This window comes from Maniola hyperantus, chromosome 14 (assembly GCF_902806685.2).
Source record: "Maniola hyperantus chromosome 14, iAphHyp1.2, whole genome shotgun sequence".
In the NCBI taxonomy this organism is placed as follows: Eukaryota; Metazoa; Arthropoda; class Insecta; order Lepidoptera; family Nymphalidae; genus Maniola; species Maniola hyperantus.
Window position 1 is genome coordinate 4,822,538 of NC_048549.1, and position 25,562 is coordinate 4,848,099.

Consider the following 25,562-nt stretch of genomic DNA (forward strand, 5'->3'; position numbering starts at 1 on the left):
TAAATATTACCTATAAGAAAAACAACTTCATATTTACTACAAGTTTATTTTAAAATTAATGAACAAAAACAGTTGAGGATTTTCATGTACATGGTGCTTTTAGTCTTTATAATCTGCATATGTTATCTTAAAACCTAGCAAAGCTAAGAAAAATCTATTTTTCATTTTTTGTAGTTTTACTGTGTTTTATATGGGAAGTATAAATATCATATCCCAAAGATATTGTGTTATCATAAAGTACTCTGTATTTTGTTGGCAAGAAATAAAAGTTTATAATCTGTGCTGGCGGCCAAACTACCCATTCAGCTTTATACAGTATCCAGAACTTTTCATGTACTTCATCAGTGAAATTTTCAATTGGATTATCTTCGAATATTGCTACAGTGGCAATGAAGGATAGAATAACTATAGGTGACCATATACATTGATCAAGGATTAGTTTCTTCATGACATTTTTTATTGTACGCTTTATTATTATTTTGTCCAAAAAGTTGTACCAGTGGTGACATAGTACACCAGCTGTACACCCAGAAAATGCCATATGTGATGTACGCCTAAAGTCAAATTTATAAATGTCTTGTCTATAGCACTCATAACCTTGCTCTAGCAAATCACCTGTAGTTGATATAGCTACTGATAATACAACATTAGTGCAAAATAAGTTTTTTTCACTGAAGGCCTGATTTACTGCTTGTTTGTAAAATTTTATTGTTTTTCCTATTAATCTTCTCAAAGTCATGAGAGCAATAATTACTAGTATATTACAGCCATGGCCTAGAAAAAAATTAAATTATTATAAGTATGTAGCTATCTATCTAAAATAGGTATATATCTTTTTAATCACTGCTCCACATACCAAAATAGGACTTGAATAATGATAATTTAAAGTTTTTAACAGACCCTAACCTTCAAAGTTCGAATTGAATCATGGATTCTGTTTATACCTATGTATTATGAATTGTTCAAATTGCGTAGTAAGAAGACCTCGTGCGTAATATTATACGCTATATTTAAACTAAGCTCATAATATTTTAAAACAAAGTAGACTAAAAAATTAATTAAAATAATTAAAACTTACCTCCAACAATCAGAACACAAAATATTTGTGTACTCACGTCTCAACTCACAAACACGTGAATTAATTAATATAAATAGCAATGTTATTCATACATACTTAACAAAACTATTTTTAAAATTGTTAATTTTATTTCTAACCTAACAATGACCTAAGAGCAGAATATTGGAATCGAATTGATATTGAATCGATCAGCTGTTATCACCGATTCACCGACCAGAAAAAAAAGCACCGATTAGTGATTATATTATACTCTTTGATCACCGACACGTCGAAGCCGTAAAATAAGTCGTTATTAGTATGTTCTGTGGCATATTGTCTATGGAAACGTCAAGTCTGTCATTTTTCTGAGGTGTCTGTAGGTAATCTGCGTAATCTGTATCTGTATAGTGTCTGTGGTCAAGCCGCAAGCGTGAAGCGTGTTGATTTTGATAATAATTTGCTGTATTTTTCAGGCATCAAAAAAAGTCTAATTCCGTTCTGTGCTCTTGATTGTTTTAATTAATAAAAGTACCTATTTTATTTACAAAGATATTATTTAAGTGCAAACAGTAAAGTAGTCAATCATGGCTGGTAAGTGAGAACTGGAATTTCTATTAAACTTCGAGTTGTTTGCATAATATTATTGTTAAACACTTTTTGTTTTAGACAAATTAACTCTCGATAAGCAGGCCATGAAAGATCGGGCTACGGCCCATCTTAGAATATACGTCGGCGGCCTAACTGACGACACAACGGTGGACGATGTTTACAATCATTTCATAGAATACGGTCAAATCGATGGCATACTAGTGAACAGGGTTTTCGGCTTCGTGCAGTTCAATCAGGAGTCGAGTGCGAATGAAGCTATTGCTAAGGCCAATGGCAGTACGTTTCAAGGGAAGAAAATTACCGTGAGACCTGCTAATGTCAGTGGAGCGAAGTAAGCATACCTACTAAAGTCACAACATAATAGCTCAAAGTGTGTCTATTTATTTTTGTTACCTTTCCACTGCTGTACCGCTGATCTTGACGAAATTTAACACTGAGATAGCTTGTATCCTGGAGGTTACATATTATGATGTTTTATATCCAGGAAAAAGACAAAAAACCAACAACATTTCGCAGGCAAAAGTTAATTATTTTTTTTGGCCTAACTATTGGCTGATCTTGTGGTTAGTCATTGGACTGATCACAAAATCTGCTAATAGATACACTGTAAATTTACTTTTCAGCTGTATTTCTAAAGAATCTGTTTACTTAAGTTTACACATCTTTTTAAGGCGAGAGACAGAAGTGGTGACAGTCCATTCTGACATACCACCAGCTGTAGCACTCAGTGATAACATTCCTGGTGGGGACGAAGTTGCCGAAGAACCTTATGACAGCTATGGCAATTATGTTGGAGACCAGAGTAAGTCTTTAGCCTGTACATATATGGTTCTTTTTTGCTGGCCCTATCTAAATCCTATACTGGGGTCGATTCTCTTGTACACAATCTCTAATCTAAACTAAATTAATAGGTCTAAATCTAGTGCCATCCTTTTCCCCATGAATGATTAGACATCTCATTTTAGTCTAGATTAGAGACTGTGTACAAGAGAATGGACCCCAGTGCCAATTTTTATAGGTCTCAACCTGTTCGATCTGCCTGTTCAATAAAATAAAAATATTACCTACATCATGGTGTAGTCTGGGAGAAATAAAAAGTAAACAAAAAAATTTCAGGTTATGGCGATGAGTATGGTGACGAGTATGAAACAGGGCGGGACTATAACATGCGAGAGGGACAGCGCGGGGGCCCACGGGGCCGGGGCCGCGGACGAGGCAGGGGCAGGGGGGCTGCTCCTGGAGGCTTCAGAGATCGTTCTCCAGTTAGAGGTACAAACTACAATAACCTGTCAATGGCCCCATGTTGCAAAATGGAGTGGATCCTCTTTTACCCCACTGCTCAACACAAAGGAGTGGTTATGTGTTCATCAGTCTGTTTGTTTCTTTGTGGTGCTTTAGAGACTAAACACCGATTTTAATCATTCTTACACCAGTGAAGTCTTATTCTTACAAGTGCTACTAGAGTTAAACTACTTTATTATTAAACATTTTAAGCAAATAATTGTCAAAGTATCTGAATTTATCTAAATATCATCAAATTGTTTTAATTTAAAAAAAAAATTATTCTAGTTTATTTCTATAAGTTTCAAATGCCCATACTGCAAAATCTGATCTTTGAACTTATGTATAAAATACAAATATTTTTTATTCAATTTAACTTTTAAAAACATTTCTGAATTGTCCAATGCATCTACTACTGGTTCAGAATGCCTTGTATAGGACACAACAGATATGTTTTGAGCACTTTCATTTATTTCAGGTAATAATGACTGGCCTGAGAAAAGAGGCTTTGATCGGTTTACTCAACCAGAATACCCTCGAGCTTTGCCGGTGCCTGAGAAGAATGACTGCGAAATTATTGTAGTCTCTAAACAACTCACGTGAGTTATTTTTGATTATTTTGTGTATTGAGTTGGAGTTGTTAGACCTTGGATGAGCAAACCTGATGCACCTAAAATACATAATAGCCTTAATTTTGACTGCATCTTTAGAGACCAATCTTGTCTTTTTCTACACCACAATAGGTCTCTGTTTTAATAAAAGTCGATGAAGATGGTTATCCAAGGTTTATGACCCAAACTCTAAATTCCAAAATTTCAAAATTGGTTTCAATTATATTAAAATTATGACTAAAGGTTTATAATTTTTGCATGAGTTACAAATATTTAATGTTGCTTATATTCAGACACAAAATTAAAAATATTTAGACTTTCAGTTGTATACAATCTCTAAACTAAATTGACAGGTCAAAATGATTGATATCCCTTTTAAAATGTTACCTGTGGAACAGCCTGCAGTGTGCCTTAGATTTAGACATGTTTGTCAATTTCTAAAATAAACTAAAATTGACAAGTTGAAATCTAGTGCTATCTTTTTCTGCAGTGAGTATTATGAAAGGGATAGCAATAGACCTTTCAGGAGATTGTGTACATCAGATCAGACAGAATTAGTACACTGTCTCTTTTTCTATTGTCACATTAATTATGTTTTCAATTAAAAAAAATTTGTAAGGACCCAAAAAGCATATGAAACATATTTGAACAAAGTATAATATTTAACTGTGTTTCCTTTATTTATAGTTTTCAACGGATTACCAATAGTTACTCGTCACCAGTATTATTACAGTTAACTTTTTAAGCTAGTAGCTTTTAAGTGTTAGAACAATAAGTAGGTTATCCCACCTAGGTTATGTTGGTCCTAGACTCCTAGAGTACTAATTGCTAATGTATGTCAAAGTCATACACCAAGAGGCCCAACCAACAGAAAAGGGGATATGGATTTAATGAAACAGTCATACCCCTTACAAGTTAGCCTGCATCCATCATATACACTTGTCCCACCGCCGTCGACGAAGCGACTAGCTATCGACCATTTTCTCGTTCAAGAAATGTATAATCGACGTATGATTCAATGAATATATAAATAGTTGATTTCTGACTGTGCACACTGTCGACGAAAACTCTCTCACCACTGCTATCAAAGAAAACTCGCTCAGGTATTTTCCGTTTGCGCAGGAATTATATGGATGTTTTGGCGACCGATATGATAATCGCCTATCAAATTCTCACTCGCTCATAGTCAAGCGGCAAAATTATCCCAACTACACACGCTTCTGGTTGCTCACCAACTCGTTTAGTTTTTAGCTCGTTTGTCGCTAATCGTCGGTGGTCGGACAAGTGCCGACTTAGTCTGAGGCCACACGATACTTTTCTTGTGCGTTGCGGCGCCGCACCGCTGTGGATTTGAGTATTGGGTGCCACACGGGCACTGCGTTGCCGCTCTGGCAAAAAGTATGGCGTTGCACCGCACCACTCCTCCCCGCCTCGTCGTTGCGTGTGCGGTGCGGCGTCGAACGACGTCGTAACGCATCGTGTGGCATGGAACAGCGATTTCTATGTAGGATGACGAAGCGGCACCGCTCAGGAGCCGCACGGCAAACGCAACGCATCGTGTGGCTTAATTCTGATCGTTAGGTGTGATCGCAGGTTTAGCTTGTCACAGAACAAAAAATCGTCTTCCAGGGAGTATGCAGAGTATATAGAAGGTCGTCTCAAAAGATTGGGTATAGTCGTGGATTTGCTGTTCCCGATGGAGGACGTCCCCATCGGCAAAGTGCTGGGCAACATCGCTTCCCGAGGCTGCTTGTACGCCATACTCGTGATGCCGCTGAACCAGGAGAATAGATCACTGACGCTTACGATACTTCATGGATTGCCGCAAGGTAGATAGACTGGCGTCGGTTCTGATGTCTTTCTCTATGCTAAATTTAGAGTAACTGCATCTTTTCTTTTTAATATTGCTAAAACAGGACGGAAAATGAATTTTAAATTAAAAAACTAAATTTTATTGCTACTCTACAAGTTTGAACTCTATGCTCACGACTAATGCACCTAAAGTTACGAAGTTTGACAGTTTTAGATAAAATTAAGTTTGTCAGTCCTCTTCTTATTACAGAAAAAGATACGAATACTCTAAAATTTAGTTGCCATCAGAATCAGTACGATTGTTTTTGTGTGATAAAAATTGATGTCATCTGTCCACCTTGTGGGCGGGTTCGTCAACGCTGCGCTTTGGTTTTTCGAACTATGTCAACTACAAACTACTAACTACAAATTTAGTGGCACGTTTTCCCAGTCACGCATAGAAGTTGTCCATTTTACGGTAACAATTTTTTTATTATGAGTATAAAAACATGTAGGTCAAACTAAATGCGCGCGGGGACAGTAAATTTTTTAAAATCATTTTATCATGCCATGATTTAATGGTATCATTTAGTTCTTCGCTCGCATTCTAGTGCGAAGTAAGAGAGACTATTTCGAAGAAAATTTAAAAAAAATTACTTTATACTTTGAAGTAAGATTTTTAACACCTTTATTACCTGTTATCTCCCAAAGCAACCATGATGCAAACTTTCAGCTTTTATTAAATAACGAATGTCTGGTACGCGCTGGCTCTTCGTCCATAAGCATCAATGCTCAGTTAACAATCACTAAATAGTGCTTTTATTTTATGTAAGTTACTTTTATGTTAACATAAAAGTAAGTTACTTTTATGTATCCGATCAGCACTGTTTTTCAACTTATTAAGTGAAAGTTGTCAACCCATGTTGACAACTGTTGTGAAATTGAATTTGAATATTGCTTCTGGATTTGCCTCTACTTAATTAGTAAATCTAACAAGGTATGTAAGATGTTTCAGTTTATTTCCTGGTATGCACTACTTTTGGTACTCCGTATAAACTAAATGCCTCAAAACTAAATAGTTATTTATGTAATGTTTTTTGGGTCCTGAATTTCCTTGCAAGGTGTAAAAATACGATCTGACAAAAACAACTAAATAAGATTTATTCTTTTTAAAATATTTTCCTACATCCATACTAATATTATAAATGCGAAAGTGTGTCTGTCTGTCTGTCTGTCTGCTAGCTTTTCACGGCTCAACCGTTCAACCAATTTTGACGAAATTTGGTACAGAGATAGCTTGCATCCCGGGGAAGGACAAGGCTTTTTATCCCGGAAAATTGAAGAGTTCCCACAGAAGTCGCGGGCATCAGCTAGTAATAAATAAAGCCAAGACTAACCAGCATAATGTTAATTAATTAATTTAACGATATAGTTCCTGTTGTCTGACTGAAATGTAAAACCCTATTATTAGCTCCTAGTTACCCAATTTTAAGATTATTAAGATCAATTTAAGCTGTTGGTTTTCCGAATAAAATAAAATAAAACAACTGTCTCATAAGTGACGATTTGAATTTCAGGGTAGAGTAGATTTAGAAACTCTATTTTAAATATCAAATTAGCACTTACCAAACATGAAGTTTTCTTAACTTAATTTATTCTAACATAAATAGATAAATACCAAATTTGAAAATCATTTATTTTTTCAGGATGAATCGTCCCGGACGCAAACCAAAAGTCGACTTCAATGTTCAAAAGAAAGTGTTTCTGAAATATCTACACATTCTAAAAAATAAAAATGATATTAAACAGAGTAATCCTATATTTAAAACTATCTGTAAAGAATTAGATCTTGCTATGTCCCCAGCTGCACTCTTTTTATCCTATATGAAAAATTATAAGGATTTTTTTGGATCTGAAGTTGAGCATGAAGAACCGGTTGATGTTGATGAAACCAACCAAAACACCGAAAGAGAAGAAAACGGGTAATACGATCTATATACAGTGGTAGTTTTAGAACTTTTCATTTTCTTCTAATTTTATACAAAATAATTAAATATGTCTTTAATAAATATAATTTAATATCTATCACTATGAAATCTTTTTTCAGGATGAATCGTCCCGGACGTAAACCAAAAGTTGACTTCAATGTTCAAAAGAAAATGTTTCAGAAATATCGACACATTCTAAAAAATAAAAATGATATTAAACAGAGTAATCCTATATTTAAAACTATCTCTAAAGAATTAGATCTTGCTATGTCCCCAGCTGCACTCTTTTTATCCTATATGAAAAATTATAAGGAATTTTTTGGATCTGAAGTTGAGCATGAAGAACCGGTTGATGTTGATAAAACCAACCAAAACACCGAAAGAGAAGAAAACGGGTAATACGATCTATATACAGTGGTAGTTTTAGAACTTTTCATTTTCTTCTAATTTTATACAAAATAATTAAATATGTCTTTAATAAATATAATTTAATATCTATCACTATGAAATCTTTTTCAGGATGAATCGTCCCGGACGTAAACCAAAAGTTGACTTCAATGTTCAAAAGAAAATGTTTCAGAAATATCGACACATTCTAAAAAATAAAAATGGTATTAAACAGAGTAATCCTATATTTAAAACTATCTCTGATGAATTAGATCAGGCTATGTCCCCATTTGCACTCTTTTCATCCTATACTAGAAATTATAAGGAAATCTTTGGATGTGAAGTTAAGCACAAACAACCGTTTGATATTGATAAAATCATGAAAGAAGTTACGCATCGTCTCCAAGGTGTCGCATCAAGTGTAACAAAAACTAGGTAATACGAATTTTGTACAGTGGTAGTAACTTTTATCTCTAACTCTTTACAAAGCACATAATTAAACATCTTTCGAAATAGAATTAAAATAAAATATTTATTTCAGCACAGTCCCTGATAGAGAAATCTTTGGATGTGAAGTTCAACACGTAAAACCTGTTCACGATGATGATGTCATACAAAGCAGCTCCGAAAGAGTAGAAGAAATTAGGTAATACGATCTGAGTAATCTTCTGATTCTATACAGAATTATTTAATGTCTTTTGAAAATAAATTAACTGATTTCTTTTTTCAGGACGATTGCTAATAGAGAAGTCTCTGAATATGATGTTGCACCGGTTGATGTTGATGAAATAATCCAAAGTAGCTCCCAAAGAGTAAAACAAATTGGGTAATACTAACTGCGTACCTAAGCATTTATCTCTTTCTTATTTTCTTGTAATTCCCTACAATGGCTTGTAATGCTCATAGTCTACAATGCTCCAAATTTATAAATGGCTGCCGAAAACCTGCTTAATTTCAATTTTTATTTCCCAGGATGGAACGCCGTGGACGTAAACCAAAAGTCGACTTTGATATTCAAAAAAAAGTATTTCTGAAACATTTCCACATATTCAAAAATAAAAATAAAATTACACTTAGTAATCCTATATTTCAAACTATCGCTAAAGAACTAGATTACGTTCTGTCCCCACCTGCACTCTTTGCAACCTATAAGAGAAAGTATAGAGAAATCTTTGGATGTGAAGTTAAACAAGTAAAACCGGTTGACGATGGTGATGTCATACAAAGCAGCTCTGAAAGAGTAGAAAAAATTAGGTAATACGATCTACGTAGTGGCAGTTTACCATACAACTCCTTTTTCCTAATTTTTTAAAAAAAATAAACTTTTTTTTAAATATAATTTAAATACAATTATATTTCTAGGAAGATTTCTGATAGAGAAATCTTTGATCGTGATATTCAAGACGTAGAACCGGTTGCTGATAATGAAATAGTACAAAGCAGTTTCGAAAGAGTAGAAAAAAATAAGTAAGTAATACGAACTGTGTACAGTGGTAGTTACCAAAACTTTTATCTTTTTCTGATTCTATACAAAATAATGATGAAATGTCTATTGGAAATAAATTATTTGATTATTTTTTCAGAACGATTGATAATAGAGAAATCTCTGAAATTGAAGTTGTACCGGTTGATGTTGATGAAATAATCCAAAGTAGCTCCAACAGAGTAAAACAAATTAGGTAATACTGTTTGCATACACAAGCAGTAATCTCAAAACTTCTTATTTTCTTGTTATTTTTTACAAACTAATTATAAATGGCTGCTGAAAACCTACTTAGTTTCAATTTTTATTTTCCAGGATGGAACGCCGTGGACGTAAACCAAAAGTCGACTTCAATATTCAAAAAAAAGTATTTCTGAAACATTTCCACATATTCAAAAATAAAAATAAAATTACACTTAGTAATCCTATATTTAAAACTATCGCTAAAGAACTAGATAATGCTCTGTCCCCACCTACACTCTTTGCAACCTATAAGAGAAAGTATAGAGAAATCTTTGGATGTGAAGTTCAACAAGTAAAACCGGTTGACGATGGTGATGTCATACAAAGCAGCTCTGAAAGAGTTGAAAAAATTAGGTAATACGATCTACGTAGTGGCAGTTTACCATAAAACTCTTTTTTCTAATTTTTTTTTAATAAATATTTTTTTTTTAAATATAATTTAAATACAATTATATTTCTAGGAAGATTTCTGATAGAGAAATCTTTGATCGTGATATTCTAGATGTAGAACCAGTTGCTGATAATGAAATAGTACAAAGCAGCTCCGAAAGAGTAGAAAAAAATAAGTAAGTAATACGAACTGTGTACAGTGGTAGTTACCAAAACTTTATCTTTTTCTGATTCTATACAAAATAATGATGAAATGTCTATTGGAAATAAATTATTTGATTATTTTTTTCAGGACGATTGAGAATAGAGAAATCTCTGAAATTGAAGTTGAACCGGTTGATGTTGATGAAATAATCCAAAGTAGCTCCAACAGAGTAAAACAAATTAGGTAATACTGTTTGCATACAGAAGCAGTAATCTCAAAACTTCTTATGTTCTAGTTATTTTTTACAAACTAATTATAAATAGCTGCTGAAAACCTACTTAGTTTCAATTTTTATTTTCCAGGATGGAACGCCGTGGACGTAAACCAAAAGTCGACTTCAATATTCAAAAAAAAGTATTTCTGAAACATTTCCATATATTCAAAAATAATAATAAAATTACACTTAGTAATCCTATATTTAAAACTATCGCTAAAGAACTTGATAATGCTCTGTCCCCACCTACACTCTTTGCAACCTATAAGAGAAAGTATAGAGAAATCTTTGGATGTGAAGTTCAACAAGTAAAACCGGTTGACGATGGTGATGTCATACAAAGCAGCTCTGAAAGAGTAGAAAAAATTAGGTAATACGATCTACGTAGTGGCAGTTTACCAAACAAATTATTTTCCAATTCTTTATAAATAAATGAACGTTTTTTGAAAATATAATTTAAAATACAATTATTTTTCTAGGACGATACCCGATCGAGAAATTTTTGATTGTGAAATTCAAGACGTAGAACCGGTTGATGATAATGAAATAGAACAAAGCAGTACAAGTAGTAGTAGCTCCGAAAGAGTAGAAATAAATAGGTAATTCGAACTGCATAGTTGTTACCAAAACTTTATATTTTTTCTATTCTATACAAAATAATGATGAAATGTCTTTTGGAAATAAATTAATTGGTATTTTTTCAGGATGATTGATAATAGAGAAATCTCTGAATGTGAAGTTGATGAAATATTCCTAAGTAGTTCCAAAAGAGTCAAACAAATTGGGTAATATTATCTGCATACAGAAGCAGTTATCTTAAAACTTCCTATTTCCTGGTAATTAATTTTAAAAATGGCTACCAAAAATCTAATTTGAATTTTTATTTTCCAGGATGATTCGCCTTGGACGTAAACCAAAAGTCGATTTCAACGTTCAGAAAAAAGTGTTTCTGAAACATTCTCACATATTGGAAACTAAAAATAATATTAAACGTAGTAATCCTATATTTAAAACTATCGCTAAAGAACTAGATAATGCTATATCGCCACTTGAACTCTTTACCTCCTATATGAGAAATTATAGAGAAATCTTTGGATGTGAAGTTCAACAAGTAAAACCGATTGACGATGGTGATGTCATACAAAGCAGCTCCGAAAGAGTAGGAGAAGTTAGGTAATACGATCTGCGTACTGGTAGTTTACCAAACAAATTATTTTCTAATTCTTTAAAAATAAATTAACGTTTTTTGAAAATATAATTTAAAATACAATTATTTTTCCAGGACGATACCCGATCGAGAAATCTTTGATCGTGAAATTCAAGACGTAGAACCGGTTGGTGATAATGAAATAGAACAAAGCAGTACAAGCAGTAGTAGCTCCGAAAGAGTAGAAATAAATAGGTATTTCGAACTGCATACAGTAGTAGTTACCAAAACTTTATCTTTTTTTCTATTCTATACAAAACAATGATGAAATGTCTTTTGGAAATAAATAATTTGGTATTTTTTTCAGGATGATTGATAATAGAGAAATCTCTGAATGTGAAGTTGATGAAATATTCCTAAGTAGTTCCAAAAGAGTCAAACAAATTGGGTAATATTATCTGCATACAGAAGCAGTTATCTTAAAACTTCCTATTTTCTTGTAATTAATTTTAAAAATGGCTACCAAAAATCAAGTTTTGAATTTTTATTTTCCAGGATGATTCGCCGTGGACGTAAACCAAAAGTCAACTTCAATGTTCAGAAAAAAGAGTTTCTGAAACATTCCCACATATTGAAAACTAAAAATAATATTAAACGTAGTAATCCTATATTCAAAACTATCGCCAAAAAACTAGATAATGCTATATCGCCACTTGAACTCTTTACCTCCTATATGAGAAATTATAGAGAAATCTTTGGATGTGAAGTTCAACAAGTAAAACCGGTTGACGATGGTGATGTCATACAAAGCAGCTCTGAAAGAGTAGAAAAAATTAGGTAATACGATCTACGTAGTGGCAGTTTACCAAACAAATTATTTTCCAATTCTTTATAAATAAATGAACGTTTTTTGAAAATATAATTTAAAATACAATTATTTTTCTAGGACGATACCCGATCGAGAAATTTTTGATTGTGAAATTCAAGACGTAGAACCGGTTGATGATAATGAAATAGAACAAAGCAGTACAAGTAGTAGTAGCTCCGAAAGAGTAGAAATAAATAGGTAATTCGAACTGCATAGTTGTTACCAAAACTTTATATTTTTTCTATTCTATACAAAATAATGATGAAATGTCTTTTGGAAATAAATTAATTGGTATTTTTTCAGGATGATTGATAATAGAGAAATCTCTGAATGTGAAGTTGATGAAATATTCCTAAGTAGTTCCAAAAGAGTCAAACAAATTGGGTAATATTATCTGCATACAGAAGCAGTTATCTTAAAACTTCCTATTTCCTGGTAATTAATTTTAAAAATGGCTACCAAAAATCTAATTTGAATTTTTATTTTCCAGGATGATTCGCCTTGGACGTAAACCAAAAGTCGATTTCAACGTTCAGAAAAAAGTGTTTCTGAAACATTCTCACATATTGGAAACTAAAAATAATATTAAACGTAGTAATCCTATATTTAAAACTATCGCTAAAGAACTAGATAATGCTATATCGCCACTTGAACTCTTTACCTCCTATATGAGAAATTATAGAGAAATCTTTGGATGTGAAGTTCAACAAGTAAAACCGATTGACGATGGTGATGTCATACAAAGCAGCTCCGAAAGAGTAGGAGAAGTTAGGTAATACGATCTGCGTACTGGTAGTTTACCAAACAAATTATTTTCTAATTCTTTAAAAATAAATTAACGTTTTTTGAAAATATAATTTAAAATACAATTATTTTTCCAGGACGATACCCGATCGAGAAATCTTTGATCGTGAAATTCAAGACGTAGAACCGGTTGGTGATAATGAAATAGAACAAAGCAGTACAAGCAGTAGTAGCTCCGAAAGAGTAGAAATAAATAGGTATTTCGAACTGCATACAGTAGTAGTTACCAAAACTTTATCTTTTTTTCTATTCTATACAAAACAATGATGAATGTCTTTTGGAAATAAATAATTTGGTATTTTTTTCAGGATGATTGATAATAGAGAAATCTCTGAATGTGAAGTTGATGAAATATTCCTAAGTAGTTCCAAAAGAGTCAAACAAATTGGGTAATATTATCTGCATACAGAAGCAGTTATCTTAAAACTTCCTATTTTCTTGTAATTAATTTTAAAAATGGCTACCAAAAATCAAGTTTTGAATTTTTATTTTCCAGGATGATTCGCCGTGGACGTAAACCAAAAGTCAACTTCAATGTTCAGAAAAAAGAGTTTCTGAAACATTCCCACATATTGAAAACTAAAAATAATATTAAACGTAGTAATCCTATATTCAAAACTATCGCCAAAAAACTAGATAATGCTATATCCCCACATGAACTCTTTACCTCCTATATAAGAAATTATAGAGAAATCTTTGGATGTGAAGTTGAACTCAAACAATCGGTCGATATTGATAAAATCATGAAAGAAGTGACACATCGTCTCCAACTTGTCGCATCAGGCAGTAACATATTATCGTCTTCAACCATGTAAATTATAAATATACGTAACTAATAACCAGGCTAACCTCGCGTGATTAGTCGAAGTAAGCCCGATTAGTTTCAAACCCATCCGTAGTCCTTTTTCAAAGAGGCTCTGTACGCGACGCGGCGCCAATTAGCCTGCGTGCTACGGCCCGCACGGAGCGCTGTGAAGGGGTCTGAGGTCATTAGTTATATGTATAATGGAATATCACTCAGTATAGTTTAAGCACATGTAAATTATCATGATTAAAGCAATCTTTTAAAAAATCAATAGTTTAACTTATACCTTTGATCGGAACTAAAATGTTACCATTAAATTAATTGTTATTAAAATTTGCGGATTTTGGTTACAATACAGTAGGTACGCAGCAGAAAATAATGTACATCGACAATTAGAAGGAGATAGCAGATTTATAGAGCACTAGCTGATGCCCGCGACTTCGTACGCGTGGATTTTGGTTTTTAAAAATCCTGTGGGAACTCTTAAATTTTCAGGGATAAAAGTAGCATATTATGTCCTTCCCCAGTATGTAAGCTATCTCTGTGCCAAATTTCGTCAAAATCGGTTGAACGGTTGAGCCGTGAAAAGCTAGCAGACAGACAGACAGACACACTTTCGCATTTATAATATTAGTATGGATGTGTCGTTGAGACCGACAAAACGTCATATAGGTATGAGTGACAGAGACAACGCTCTACAAAGCCGAAATGTCATTCTAAAGGCCGATGAGATTATTTTCTGTCGGTTCTTATGAAATTATCAGTGACTAAGCATACTTCAGCTTACAACTTTTTATTTTTAGGTTCTTCAATTTTATTTCAATTTTTAGTTTTTTCTAAATCCATGGTATATCGCGATCGCGATAAGAGGGTACAGTGGCGCAAATTAAAAGTATTGTAAGTGTTGCTTTCCATTGTTGGACTAAGACTACAATTTTGGTACATGAAAAATAAAAATAAATAAATTAATAAGAACCGGTGCGTGCCACACCTTAACTACCTATTTTATAAAAGCTGAAAGTTTCTTTGCGTATTGTCCCCAACACAGGGAGAAACGATCAGCGACTATGAAGTTTGGAGCATGGTGGCTTTGGGAGATAACAGGTAATAAAGGTGTAAAAAATCTTACGTCAAAGTATAGTCTAATTTTTTATATTTTCTTGGGAATAGTATTAGAAATCACGTCATGCATTGCCAGACACTAGTATCAGACACCCATAAACTTTCAAACTTTAAGGGCGTCTGGCAGGGACTATGAGACCATTGATAAATAAATAAAAATAACTTATCTCCCCAGAACACCGTAACATACCTCTAGAAGACGCCCTACAGCTGATGTCTCGTAACTTCCAAGAAGTAAAACGCGGCGGGCCCTCGGGAAGAGAAGCCGTGTACGCTCTGTTGGGACAGTTGGCCGACGGTCGCAGTCTCACTGTGCTTCAGTACGATAAAGTCATGGAATACTTGCAGGTAACACACATTTTTTTTTATTCAGATACAAGTTCTCCTGCAGGCTGATTCGCCTCAGTGTCTAACACTGAATGATAGCCACCAAGCTCATTTAACGTTGGTTGGTTCTACATTGCCGCTTCACTGAGTGATATTAAAATATTTTTGTAGTACCTTTAATGGATTAAAAATAAATGTTAAATGAGCTTGGTAACTATCATTTTTTTTTTATCATCTATTTTTTTTTTATCATTCAGTGATAGACTGAGTTAGCGAATCAGTGGACTGGTGGTTAAGTGATGATGCAGTTTAAGATGGAGTTGAGCTATCTTAGAAGGAATATGGCAGTTTTTATTTCAGCCCCAGCCCTCAACTGACTAGGAAATGAATGAATAGAAAATAATTGTTACGATTCATTTTTTTTTTCGTTCTCAGGAGCGTCGAGAACAGCAAGTCAAACTAGAGCTAGGCGAACCATTGACTTCAACGGCTCCAGCCACCAAAACCCAAGTGGACTTGCAACAACGAATACTGAGCATCCTCAATGACAAGAAAGCGGTATCCAAAGTCGAGCCCCCCAAACCAGAGCCTCAAAACAAACTCCTTAATGACCCCACTGTTAGAAAAGCTTTGGATTCCATATTACAAAAATTTGTATAAGCACCTGCTTTTTGAATATAATTACCTTCTAGAGTTTCGTATTTGACTAATAATTTACCCTTTCTTCGGTCTTTCTAAGCTTAAGGCACTTGTCCCACCGCCGACTAGGTATCGCTAGTTTATCGCTCAAGAAACGTATAGTCCGTACAAAATGACTCCTCGCGCGCCATTTTAACTCTATGGGTCAACTGTCATGTCAAAAGTACGGTTCACCTTTAAAGTCGTACTTTTGACATGAAAAAACACAAAAGGTTAAAATAGCGCGTGTGGAGTTAAATTTTACGCGTTATACAATCGATGTACGATTCCGTGTCAATAAAAGATAAATATATTACCTCTAGTGGCAGTAGCTCGGTTGTTAGTCCGGTTAACCGAACTAATGCAACTATTACTAGTTGAACGCCGACTGTTCACTGCCGGCGAGAACTTTCTACTAGTTCGTCGCAGCGGGCAAAAGCTATAAATTAACTAGCTCAGTGACGCTCGCTTGGCGGTCAAAACACTCGCGCAGATATTAATAATAATTAATGTAGGACGGGCGATTACTCTACCGTCCCATTCGCTTATTGAACACGACAAAACTATCCAAACTACACATTCGTTTCTTGTTGCTGGCCAACTTGTTTCTAGTTTTTAGCTCGATTCGATTGTTTGCTAATCGTCGGCGGTCAGACAACTGCCTAAAGCTTGTGTTAGAGTAGGTACGAAAATTAACGGTTAGAATTTGAACATGCGATTTTTCAGATTGCTATGTATGGATCGGATTTTGGTAGTTATGTGCGTTTTAAGGAATTAAATAGGTAGCACTTGTTTTAACGGTAAAGGAAAACATCGTGAGGAAACCTGCATGCCTGAGTGTTCTCCATAGTCCATAATGTTCTCAAAGGTGTGTGAAGTCTGCCAATCCGCACTTGGGCAGCGAGCTGTTGTTATGGCTTGGCTATAGCCAAGGAGGAGCTGGAGACCCGTGCTCAATAGTGAGCCAGCGATGGGTTGATGATGATGATAAGAAAACCTACATGAGAAATGAAAATTAAATTTTATCATGATTTACTAACAAAAATATGATCTATTTATGGTCGAAATAAAGGACTTTTATTTTATTTATTTTTTAAGTTTATTCTTAGAAAAACTGATATCAAAAAATTCAGCTCGCCGATTTTCTTGCACAATGTTTTCGCTAAAAGCACTGGCTGTAGATGTATGGACGAACTTGAGCTTTAGAACAATGCAGTTACGTCCCATTTTACTTTACTACTAAAGTGTTTAGACACTCGAAACTATTAACATTGACAACAGTAGCCGGCAAGAAATATTGTACATCGACGCGGATGTTTAGAACGAGATTTCGGCTTTGTAGAACGTTGTCTCTGTACCTCATGTGACGTTTTGTCGGTCTCAACGACAGAGACAACGCTCTATGAAACCGCTCCGTCTCTTCCAAAGGTCGATGTACAATATTTCCCGCCTGGTACGATCTAAGTATTAAGTATACTAGTTCAGCTTTATTTAGATTGGATGAAATATTGGTTTGGATTTAAATGATTGGATGGATGGCACTCAACATGTGTTAAATATAACTGTAATAAAGGATATTTAAAAATATTCTTACTTAGATGTACCTAATTGTTTAGTTAAATAACAATAAAACTCTTCCAGTCCCATTAACACTGGTTTTATTTACTGTTAAAATAAAACACATTAATATAGTTTAATATGATTTTTATAAGTTCACATATTTAGGGTGTAGGTACATGTCTTTAGAGCTAGTATCGAATGGTGATTCAAGACAAACAATAGTGTATTTTTATTACATGAATAAACATCACGAAATAATTTTATAAACAACTATTTATTAACTAAGATCTGGAACTGTACAGGTTTATTTTAGACTGCATTATATAGTCATTGACGTAAAATATACTCTATTCGCGGAAAGAAGTTAGTATAGCGCTCTCTGTTACATAATCCCATACAAATGATAGAGACAATCATTTCAGTGGGCGCTAACCACTTTGAGGCATCAACCTATCACAAACGAAACTATGTTTTCTTACTGAATTTCGAATATCTTTTGAAATTTTTTCGAATTGAATTTCAAATCATGCTTGCTTGTTGGTGACTCAAAATGGTTAACACCCACTGAGATTTTTGTCTCTATCATTTGTGTGGGATTACGTAACAGAGAGAGCGCTATACTGACTTCTTTCCGCGGATAGAGTAAAGAAACGGAGGCTAGCGCGAAAGTTTTGATTATCACATTGCAATAATCGCGACTATTGTAATTGGGGGGAGTGTTACACTATCAATGTAACTTGTAACTTTCCAAGTTAGCTATGCCTATACGGCCTATACCCTATCCACGGAAAGAAGTTAGTAACTATATCGCTCTCTCTGTGACGTAATCCCATATAAATGACAGAGACAAAAATCTCATCGGGCGTTAACCTTTCTGAGGCACCAACTAATCTATAATATCTATAATAAATGTTTAAAAAATATTCGAAATATAATTCGAAAACATAGTTTCGTTTTCGAATTGCATTTCGAAGACTCAAAATGGTTAACGCATATTGATATTATTTTCTCTGTCGTGTCGTGTTGGATTACGTAACAGAGAGAACGCTATACTAACTTCTTTCCGTGAATAAAGTATAAATCTGACATTTAGTATGGACGGGAAAGAGACAGAAAACTTTTCCATCATACTAAATGACAATTAAACACAGTTTTTGAAAAGCTGCACTAGGGCCTCTTGAGTTGATTGCGATCGTCACAATGTAGTGTCAAACTTTGGTGCTACGCCTAAAGGACTAAAACCGCTCACATAAGCATGATTACTAATTATCTAGCTTGATAATATCCATAATTAATTTTATAAAAAGAGGCAACCGAAAATTTTAATCACATTTTTTTTACATAAACCAATTTAGCTACGTATAAAATACCCAGATAAATTATATTATGAACCACTTACCATCAGATGTGATTGCAGCCAAATGCTAGTCTGTACTCAATAGATATTAATAATATGTTTAGCAAAAATGATAAAGCATTTCAAATTTTCAATTTAGAACACCGTAAAACAGGTACTTAGAGTAACACTTACAAAACAGTAGTAAAATACTAATACGGAAACATTTTTAATCAAGATAGGTATTGTAAGTATAGAAAATCATAACTATACTCTATCCACGGAAAGAAGTTAGTATAGCGCTCTCTCTTTCTCTCTCTCTCTGTTACGTAATCCCTCACAAATGACAGAGACAAAAATTTCAGTGAGCGTTAACCATTTTGTCACCAATCAATCACAAACGAAACTATGTTTTCGGATTGAATTTCGAATGTTTTTTGAAAACATGTTTGTGATTAGCTGGTGTCTCAAAATGGGTAACACTGAGATTTTTGTCGGTATCATTTGTATGGGATTACGTAACAGAGAGAGTGCTATACTAACATCTTTCCGTGGATGGAGTATAGTCGAACAAGTTTCACCTAGGATTGTTTAAGCAAACCTAGATATGCCGGTGTTTCAGTTTTTATCACCACACTTGCTGATTCTCAATAAAATAATTAATTTGTCACTTCCCAAGTGAGTATTCGTGAACCTCAGGTGGGCAAAGACCTATTTCATTTGTTTATTGTCAGGTCAACGCGCGAGAGAAAAAAAAGCTCTTTGACTCATAATTCTCTGCAAAATTATGAATTTTTTAAAAGAGTTCCCAAAAGGTGGAGATTCTCAAATCGGTCTTTTTTATAATTACATATCAATGAAAATGAAAATATGACATTTTGTTACAAAAAATATATCACCATCCGTGATTAAAGCACGCGACGTCTTGTCAAGATTGTTTTTAGATTTATTTTGACTATCGATTTCGAATTTAAGTAATTAAATGCCGAATTTACTAGTATATTCTTGACCCCCAAATTCTGAAAAGCATCTCATTAGACAAATTGCACGTGTCTTTAGTGTTTTGCCCATTCTTATAGCAAATGTCAATAATAGCCACATTAAGTTGGCTTTAGCTGGAAATTGATTTTTCAGTATTCTGCTGTTATTGTCTTAATGCTTAAATTGTCACTGAGTATAGCAATGGAGAGTTATCGCGAATAGTTGGGGTTGAGATCTATTTCATCAGGGATCATTCAAACTATGGATACCTTCTTTTCCACATCAAAAGAATATACTAAGCAGCTCTGCTTTAAAACATTTCAATTTTCATATATGCAAACCGGACTTATTTTAACTGAACTAGTAAAAGCTTGTAGAAAAGCGTAATCTTATATTCACTGTATTAAGTGTAAAACTAGTTTTGGTTTGAAGATTGTATGCGTCGTTAGAGAAAAAATCACGAGTCGCTCTTTTTACCGTAATATTAACACTACATTTGCATGCAAAGATAGGATTTTCTATTTATTTTCTCATACTTAAATAATTTGTAAAAGTAATACGTAATACGAAATGGATGGTTATAATAATTAATATTATAATGAAACACCGCCAGCGGTTCTCGTAAGCGATTTTTCGTATGCAATTGAAAAAGTTCTATTTATCATATTATATGTAGAGATATCGGTCGGAAACAAATTCAATTTTGAAAACACTAATTATTATCACGAATTTTACGATGGCAATTAAATAAATTGCGACGTCTAGCACAACATAATATACATTTATTACAAATAAACACTTTGAGATCGAGGCCCTGATAGTTTTAGGTCCTTCGAAAGCATAATTTTACTGTTACTTTCTAGGAGTTATTTGCTATACATGATATATATAATAAACTAGGAATATCCACATCTTACTCTATATAAACAAATCCACATACGCCCTTACTACTACAGCAACTAAATGCGTTCACACACCGATCGATCTCCGTAAAGCTATATTTGGAAGATTTTGGGTCAAATCGGAGTTCGAGAGGTGAGCACGTTATTTACAAGGGATATCGTACACAGACGACTATGGAGATGAATCGGTACGAATAATGGTCCATGCTTAGGATGATCTATCAGGAATATCTTCCTGTTTGGAAGGGTCGAAACCTTCCTTTATATGTGCTCCGGTGCCCTTAGGATCTAGGTCTGTGGCCCAGCTGAAGTGCATAAGGGCTAGATGGGAGTTGCCCAATTTATTGTGAACCTTTCCGAGCAAATAATATACTAAAGATTCTCTGGGTGCAATATTTTTTAAATGGTGTAAGTCACCCAGCGCGTCCTGCGGCCTCCCCGCGCGCAGCAACACGGACGCTCTGTGGAATCGACAGAGAGGGTTTTCAGCGTCTAATGAGACGGCTCTTTCTAGAGTGGCGAGTGCACGATCCATTTTGCCCAAAGCCGCCTGAGCTAAGCCCAGTTGGCAACGTAGCACACCCGAATGCGGATGAATGGATAACGCTCGCCGAATATGCACTTCCGAAGCTTTCCAGCGTTCCTGACGCGCATACACAGTGGCTATACCGAACCAAGCCACGTAGTTACGAGGATCGATACTGACAGCGGTGCGGAAACTAGATAGGGCCTTGTCAGTTTCTTCAGCTACGGCATATTCGTGACCTAGTAGCGCATGGGCGTATGCCGCGTCGGGATCTATTTGAACGGCGCGTTTAAAGAATTTCAAAGCTGTTTCGCGCTCCTTATGCAATGAAAAGCAGTTCCCAGACGCTAACCATGCTATAGAATCATTTCTGTTCAACTCTACTAATTCTTGTGCTAGCGCGGAAAGTTGGGCTTCCCGTTGGAGGTGCCATAAACAAGTACTGTAAATATCCATGCCTTCTGTACGATTTGGGTACTGTTTTCTAATTTCTGAAAAGATTTTCGCCGCCGCTTCGTATTGTGCCAGCTCGTAGTGTGCACGAGCGATCATCGTTTGAACCCATGGTGAAGCCAGCTGCTTGGGGGATATCTCTTGAAACTGTTTGATGGCAGTTTTGCAGTCCAAAAAGGACAGTGATTTGTATGCCTCTCCTAATTCTCTCAGTAAATTTAACAGTGGTACACCATTGGTGCTCTTTGGTGTTAAAGTTGGTGTGACAGTCTCTATGTTCTTATTCCTTTCGTTTGCTTCAGGATTTGATTTTATATTTTTGGCTGTGCGTTGTTTATTTTTTCTAGAAGGACTTTTGGGCGTTACGAATTTCCGGCTCGGCGATTTGTTGTTTTCTTTGACTGAATAGCTACTATTGTTATTACTAAACAGCCTAGAAGATCTGCGTGGGGCGGGTCCGAGGGTACACCTCGGTCCCGGGCTGAATACTGCATCTTTGAGCTGACCCACATGTGCTCTTAGCGAGTTGACTATCTTTGGTATAGCTTTCTGTTCATTGGCGTCTGTGAGTGTCGACGAGTACAAAACTGGAGATTCTTCCATAGGTAACATACCGAAAGAAGGCGAGAAGGGTATGGGCGCCATTCCACTGAAGACACTATGCACCGTGCGCTTGACAGGTGCTTGAGTTTCTGGTGTGATACTAGTTGACATTGTTATCGGTGTTCGAGCAGCAATATTGTTGGGAGTAACATTAGAATTCAAGTTTGTGTTATTGGATATGTTACTATTAATGAATGAAATATTTTCTGAATTGCTGACTAGATTCACTAATGTTGAAACACCGAATGTGAATTCAGTGTTGTTTATTTGGAATACACTATGCGGATCTACTTTCTCACCCATTTGGCACAGCTGGATGAAGGATTTCCACATGAAGGGGTTGAGAGACAGTGCTTTTCGGAGAGCCTCTGCAGCTTTGGTTCTTCTCTCTGTGATGTTGTATATTTTGGCCAGAAGGTGCAATGCGTATGGTGCTTGCTCCCCAAATTCGGAGGCCACAGTGTCTTTCGTGCCTAATGCCAGTTCTGCATCTTTGTAACTGTAACAAAATTATCAATAATTTATTTATAACTATAAGCAGATACCGGTGTGTGCAACTACGCTAAAAAATCGGCCAAGTACGAGTCAGACTCGCGCACCGAGGGTGCCTACTCGGCTATTTATTTCGACATTTTACACGATAAATGAAAAACCATTATGCCTAAAATAAATAAAAATCTGTTTTAGAATCTACAGGTAAAGCCCTTTCATATGATACCCCACTTGGTATAGTTATCTTACTTTGAAAATTGAAAATACTAATCATTTGTCAACACATTAAATTTTTTCTTTGTGGTGATATAACCATGAATCCACGGTTTTCAGATTTATTTCTTTACTTGTGCTATAAGACCTAACTACTATTTTATATAATATTAGATAATACTAGATGATACCCGCGACTTCGTCCGCGTGGATTTAGGTTTTTAAAAATCCTGTGAATTTTTCGGGATAAAAAGTAGCCTATGTCTTTCTCCGGGATGCAAGCTATCTCTATACCAAATTTCGTCAAAATCCTTTGAACGGTTAAGCCGTGAAAAGCTAGCAGAGAGACAGACACACTTTCACATTTAAAATATTAGTATGGACTATCTTATGCTCGCAACTTTGTCCGCGTGGACTACACAAAGTTCAAAACCCTATTTCACCCCCGTAGGGGTTGAATTTTCGAAAATCCTTTCTTAGCAGATGCCTACATCATAATAGCTATCTCCATGCCAAATTTCAGCCCGATCCATCGTTTGAGCTGTGCGTTGATAGATCAGTCAATCAGTCACCTTTTCCTTTTATACATTTAGATTTAGATAATTGAGGGAAGGAAGCCTACATCAGCAGCAAGGTCCATCTAAGATCCAATGCATACCAGGGACGTCATAGCGTCGTTTCGTTCAGATTATCTATTTTGGTCATGTTTCTAGGATTCCGGACCCTATTACTAGGACTCCGCTGACCGCTGTCCGTCCGTCTGTCTGTCCGCTTGCCCAATTGCCATCGCGACCTATCGCGTACTATACGTACTTATACCTAACAATTGGTTCATTGCCTTAATCTTAGTTTATAGTTAGCAGTTTTATAACAATATACAAGTTAAATACAAGTTGTATAAAAAAGCAACAACAATTATTACTTACTTAATAAGTAGAACTTAAAAATAAACAATTTTTCAATTAATTTTCAGCATTCAATTATTTACTATGCTTATCTCATGATCTCAACAGTTCTACTTTCAAAGGATACCGTTTATCAGCTGTTGATAACACAAAGGACCTTCAGAATCTACACTATACACTATACACTAGTAGTACTACTATAGCTGATGGATGCCCGCAACTTCGCGTGTATTTAGGTTTTACAAAATCCTGTGGGAACTCCTTGATTTTCCAGGATAAAAAATAAGTCACTTGCAAGTTTTTTAACTCTGTATACCCATGCAATAATCAAATGGCAAAGCTAATACAATATCATTAGAGTGATTCTTTATTTAGCCTTGTTTAAACAAAATTAAAGAATAACTTATACTCACAATTTCAATTCCACCGAGCATTTAGCCAGCAGAAATCTTGCCTGTGGTAGAGTGAGGGATATATTTTGTAGTAAATGATGTGCCTCATTCACACGTCCAGCTCTATAGTAACACGTCCCTAATAAAAATGCCATCTCCTCAGAAGCAACTAGAATCAAAAAGACTGGTATTCAACATTGTCCTCTAAATAAATAACTAATGAAAATCGATAGATTACTTTTCGCGATGATAGGTCTAACAAAAATTAAGTCCTTACCCTCAGCGTGTAATCTCTCTGCCAGGAATACAGCAGTGTCAAAATCATAATTATTGAGACAATCCCAAACCATTCCCTGCAAGTAATAAAATGGTTTAGATTAGAAATTATATTGAAAATACCTGCCTTGACAGCACAGAATTTTTTTTTCCAATATTCACCTGGGTGGGCTCTTGAACAATCATTTTTTCTAAATATTTTACACTTCAATTAAAGTAAATTCAATTAAATATATCACATCGCTTGCCACAATCGTTTACACAGTCACGAAGTAAAATAAAAACGTTTCTTTTACGACGGACATTTTCATTTCAGTTTGTTGATTGTCTATGGGCGGATGATTGTTGTTTCGAAACTTGGCGATAGATTGCTTGCTGCGAGCTTGCTGCACTCTCTCTCGCTCGATAATTTTGATTTTAGAGGGTTGATTTAAGGTTATTAGTCTGTGGTTGTATAAAATTGCAATAGTGTATTTTTATTTTACAGGCCTTAGAAAGGGCATCTAGGGCCGTCGTAGACTGAATAAAAAAGCTAGACTAAAGTACTGTGTAACCGCGACTGAGATAGCGATAGCCCGACGTAACGATGAATAACACGACAATTACCATTGTTTAGTAGTCAGTCAATATTTGTATTAACCGATTAACAACATTTGTATTAAACGTTTTATATGTGAAAACAAGTAAATAACTAATGAGAAATACAATGATGCCACGAATTCTCAAAGTTTGTTTTGCAACTAAAGTTGTATTCCTTGAAAAAAATGGTTACACGATAAGGGACAAAAAATAGGTTAGCTGCGTCACTGTTTATCACATTAGTAACTATATCTGTGCTCTCTTTTTAGTGTGAATGAGAAAGCAAACGTTCCTTTGTCTAGATTTTTTACTCCGTCTACGCCTCAGAATAAAT

General features: G+C 34.9%; 3 protein-coding genes across 9 annotated transcripts; 1 reads left to right on the top strand and 2 right to left on the bottom strand.

Moving 5' to 3' along the window:
• Positions 1-30: 30 nt before the first annotated feature.
• Positions 31-1,220, bottom strand: LOC117988507 (mpv17-like protein 2). Its single transcript, XM_069503002.1, has 2 exons — positions 1,079-1,220; positions 31-774 (listed from the first exon to the last, which is right to left on the bottom strand). The coding sequence occupies exon 2, from the start codon at positions 737-739 to the stop codon at positions 155-157; it is 585 nt and encodes a 194-aa protein (XP_069359103.1). The 5' UTR covers positions 740-774; positions 1,079-1,220; the 3' UTR covers positions 31-154.
• A 213-nt stretch (positions 1,221-1,433) lies between these two features.
• LOC117988062 (uncharacterized) lies at positions 1,434-14,627 on the top strand. Of its 7 annotated transcripts, XM_069502884.1 has the most exons (29): positions 1,434-1,648; positions 1,724-1,997; positions 2,338-2,468; positions 2,783-2,935; positions 3,426-3,546; positions 7,056-7,331; positions 7,457-7,732; positions 7,857-8,159; positions 8,266-8,370; positions 8,455-8,550; positions 8,697-8,978; positions 9,087-9,191; positions 9,308-9,403; positions 9,523-9,804; positions 9,912-10,016; positions 10,133-10,228; positions 10,348-10,629; positions 10,739-10,858; positions 10,964-11,044; positions 11,151-11,432; positions 11,542-11,661; positions 11,774-11,854; positions 11,962-12,243; positions 12,353-12,472; positions 12,578-12,658; positions 12,765-13,046; positions 13,156-13,275; positions 13,387-13,467; positions 13,575-14,627. In XM_069502884.1, the coding sequence occupies exons 1-29, from the start codon at positions 1,642-1,644 to the stop codon at positions 13,891-13,893; spliced, it is 4,959 nt and encodes a 1,652-aa protein (XP_069358985.1). In that variant the 5' UTR covers positions 1,434-1,641; the 3' UTR covers positions 13,894-14,627. The 7 variants fall into 7 exon arrangements, with proteins under 7 accessions (XP_069358985.1, XP_069358987.1, XP_069358986.1 ...); XM_069502886.1 differs by lacking the exon at positions 9,308-9,403 and having other exon boundaries at positions 13,575-14,626; XM_069502885.1 differs by lacking the exon at positions 8,455-8,550 and having other exon boundaries at positions 13,575-14,626.
• Positions 14,628-17,697: 3,070 nt separating this feature from the next.
• Cdc27 (cell division cycle protein 27) lies at positions 17,698-25,043 on the bottom strand. Its single transcript, XM_034975152.2, has 4 exons — positions 24,812-25,043; positions 24,651-24,726; positions 24,395-24,542; positions 17,698-22,870 (listed from the first exon to the last, which is right to left on the bottom strand). Exons 1-4 carry the CDS (start codon positions 24,833-24,835, stop codon positions 20,998-21,000), a joined length of 2,121 nt encoding a protein of 706 aa, XP_034831043.1. The 5' UTR covers positions 24,836-25,043; the 3' UTR covers positions 17,698-20,997.
• Positions 25,044-25,562: the final 519 nt, after the last annotated feature.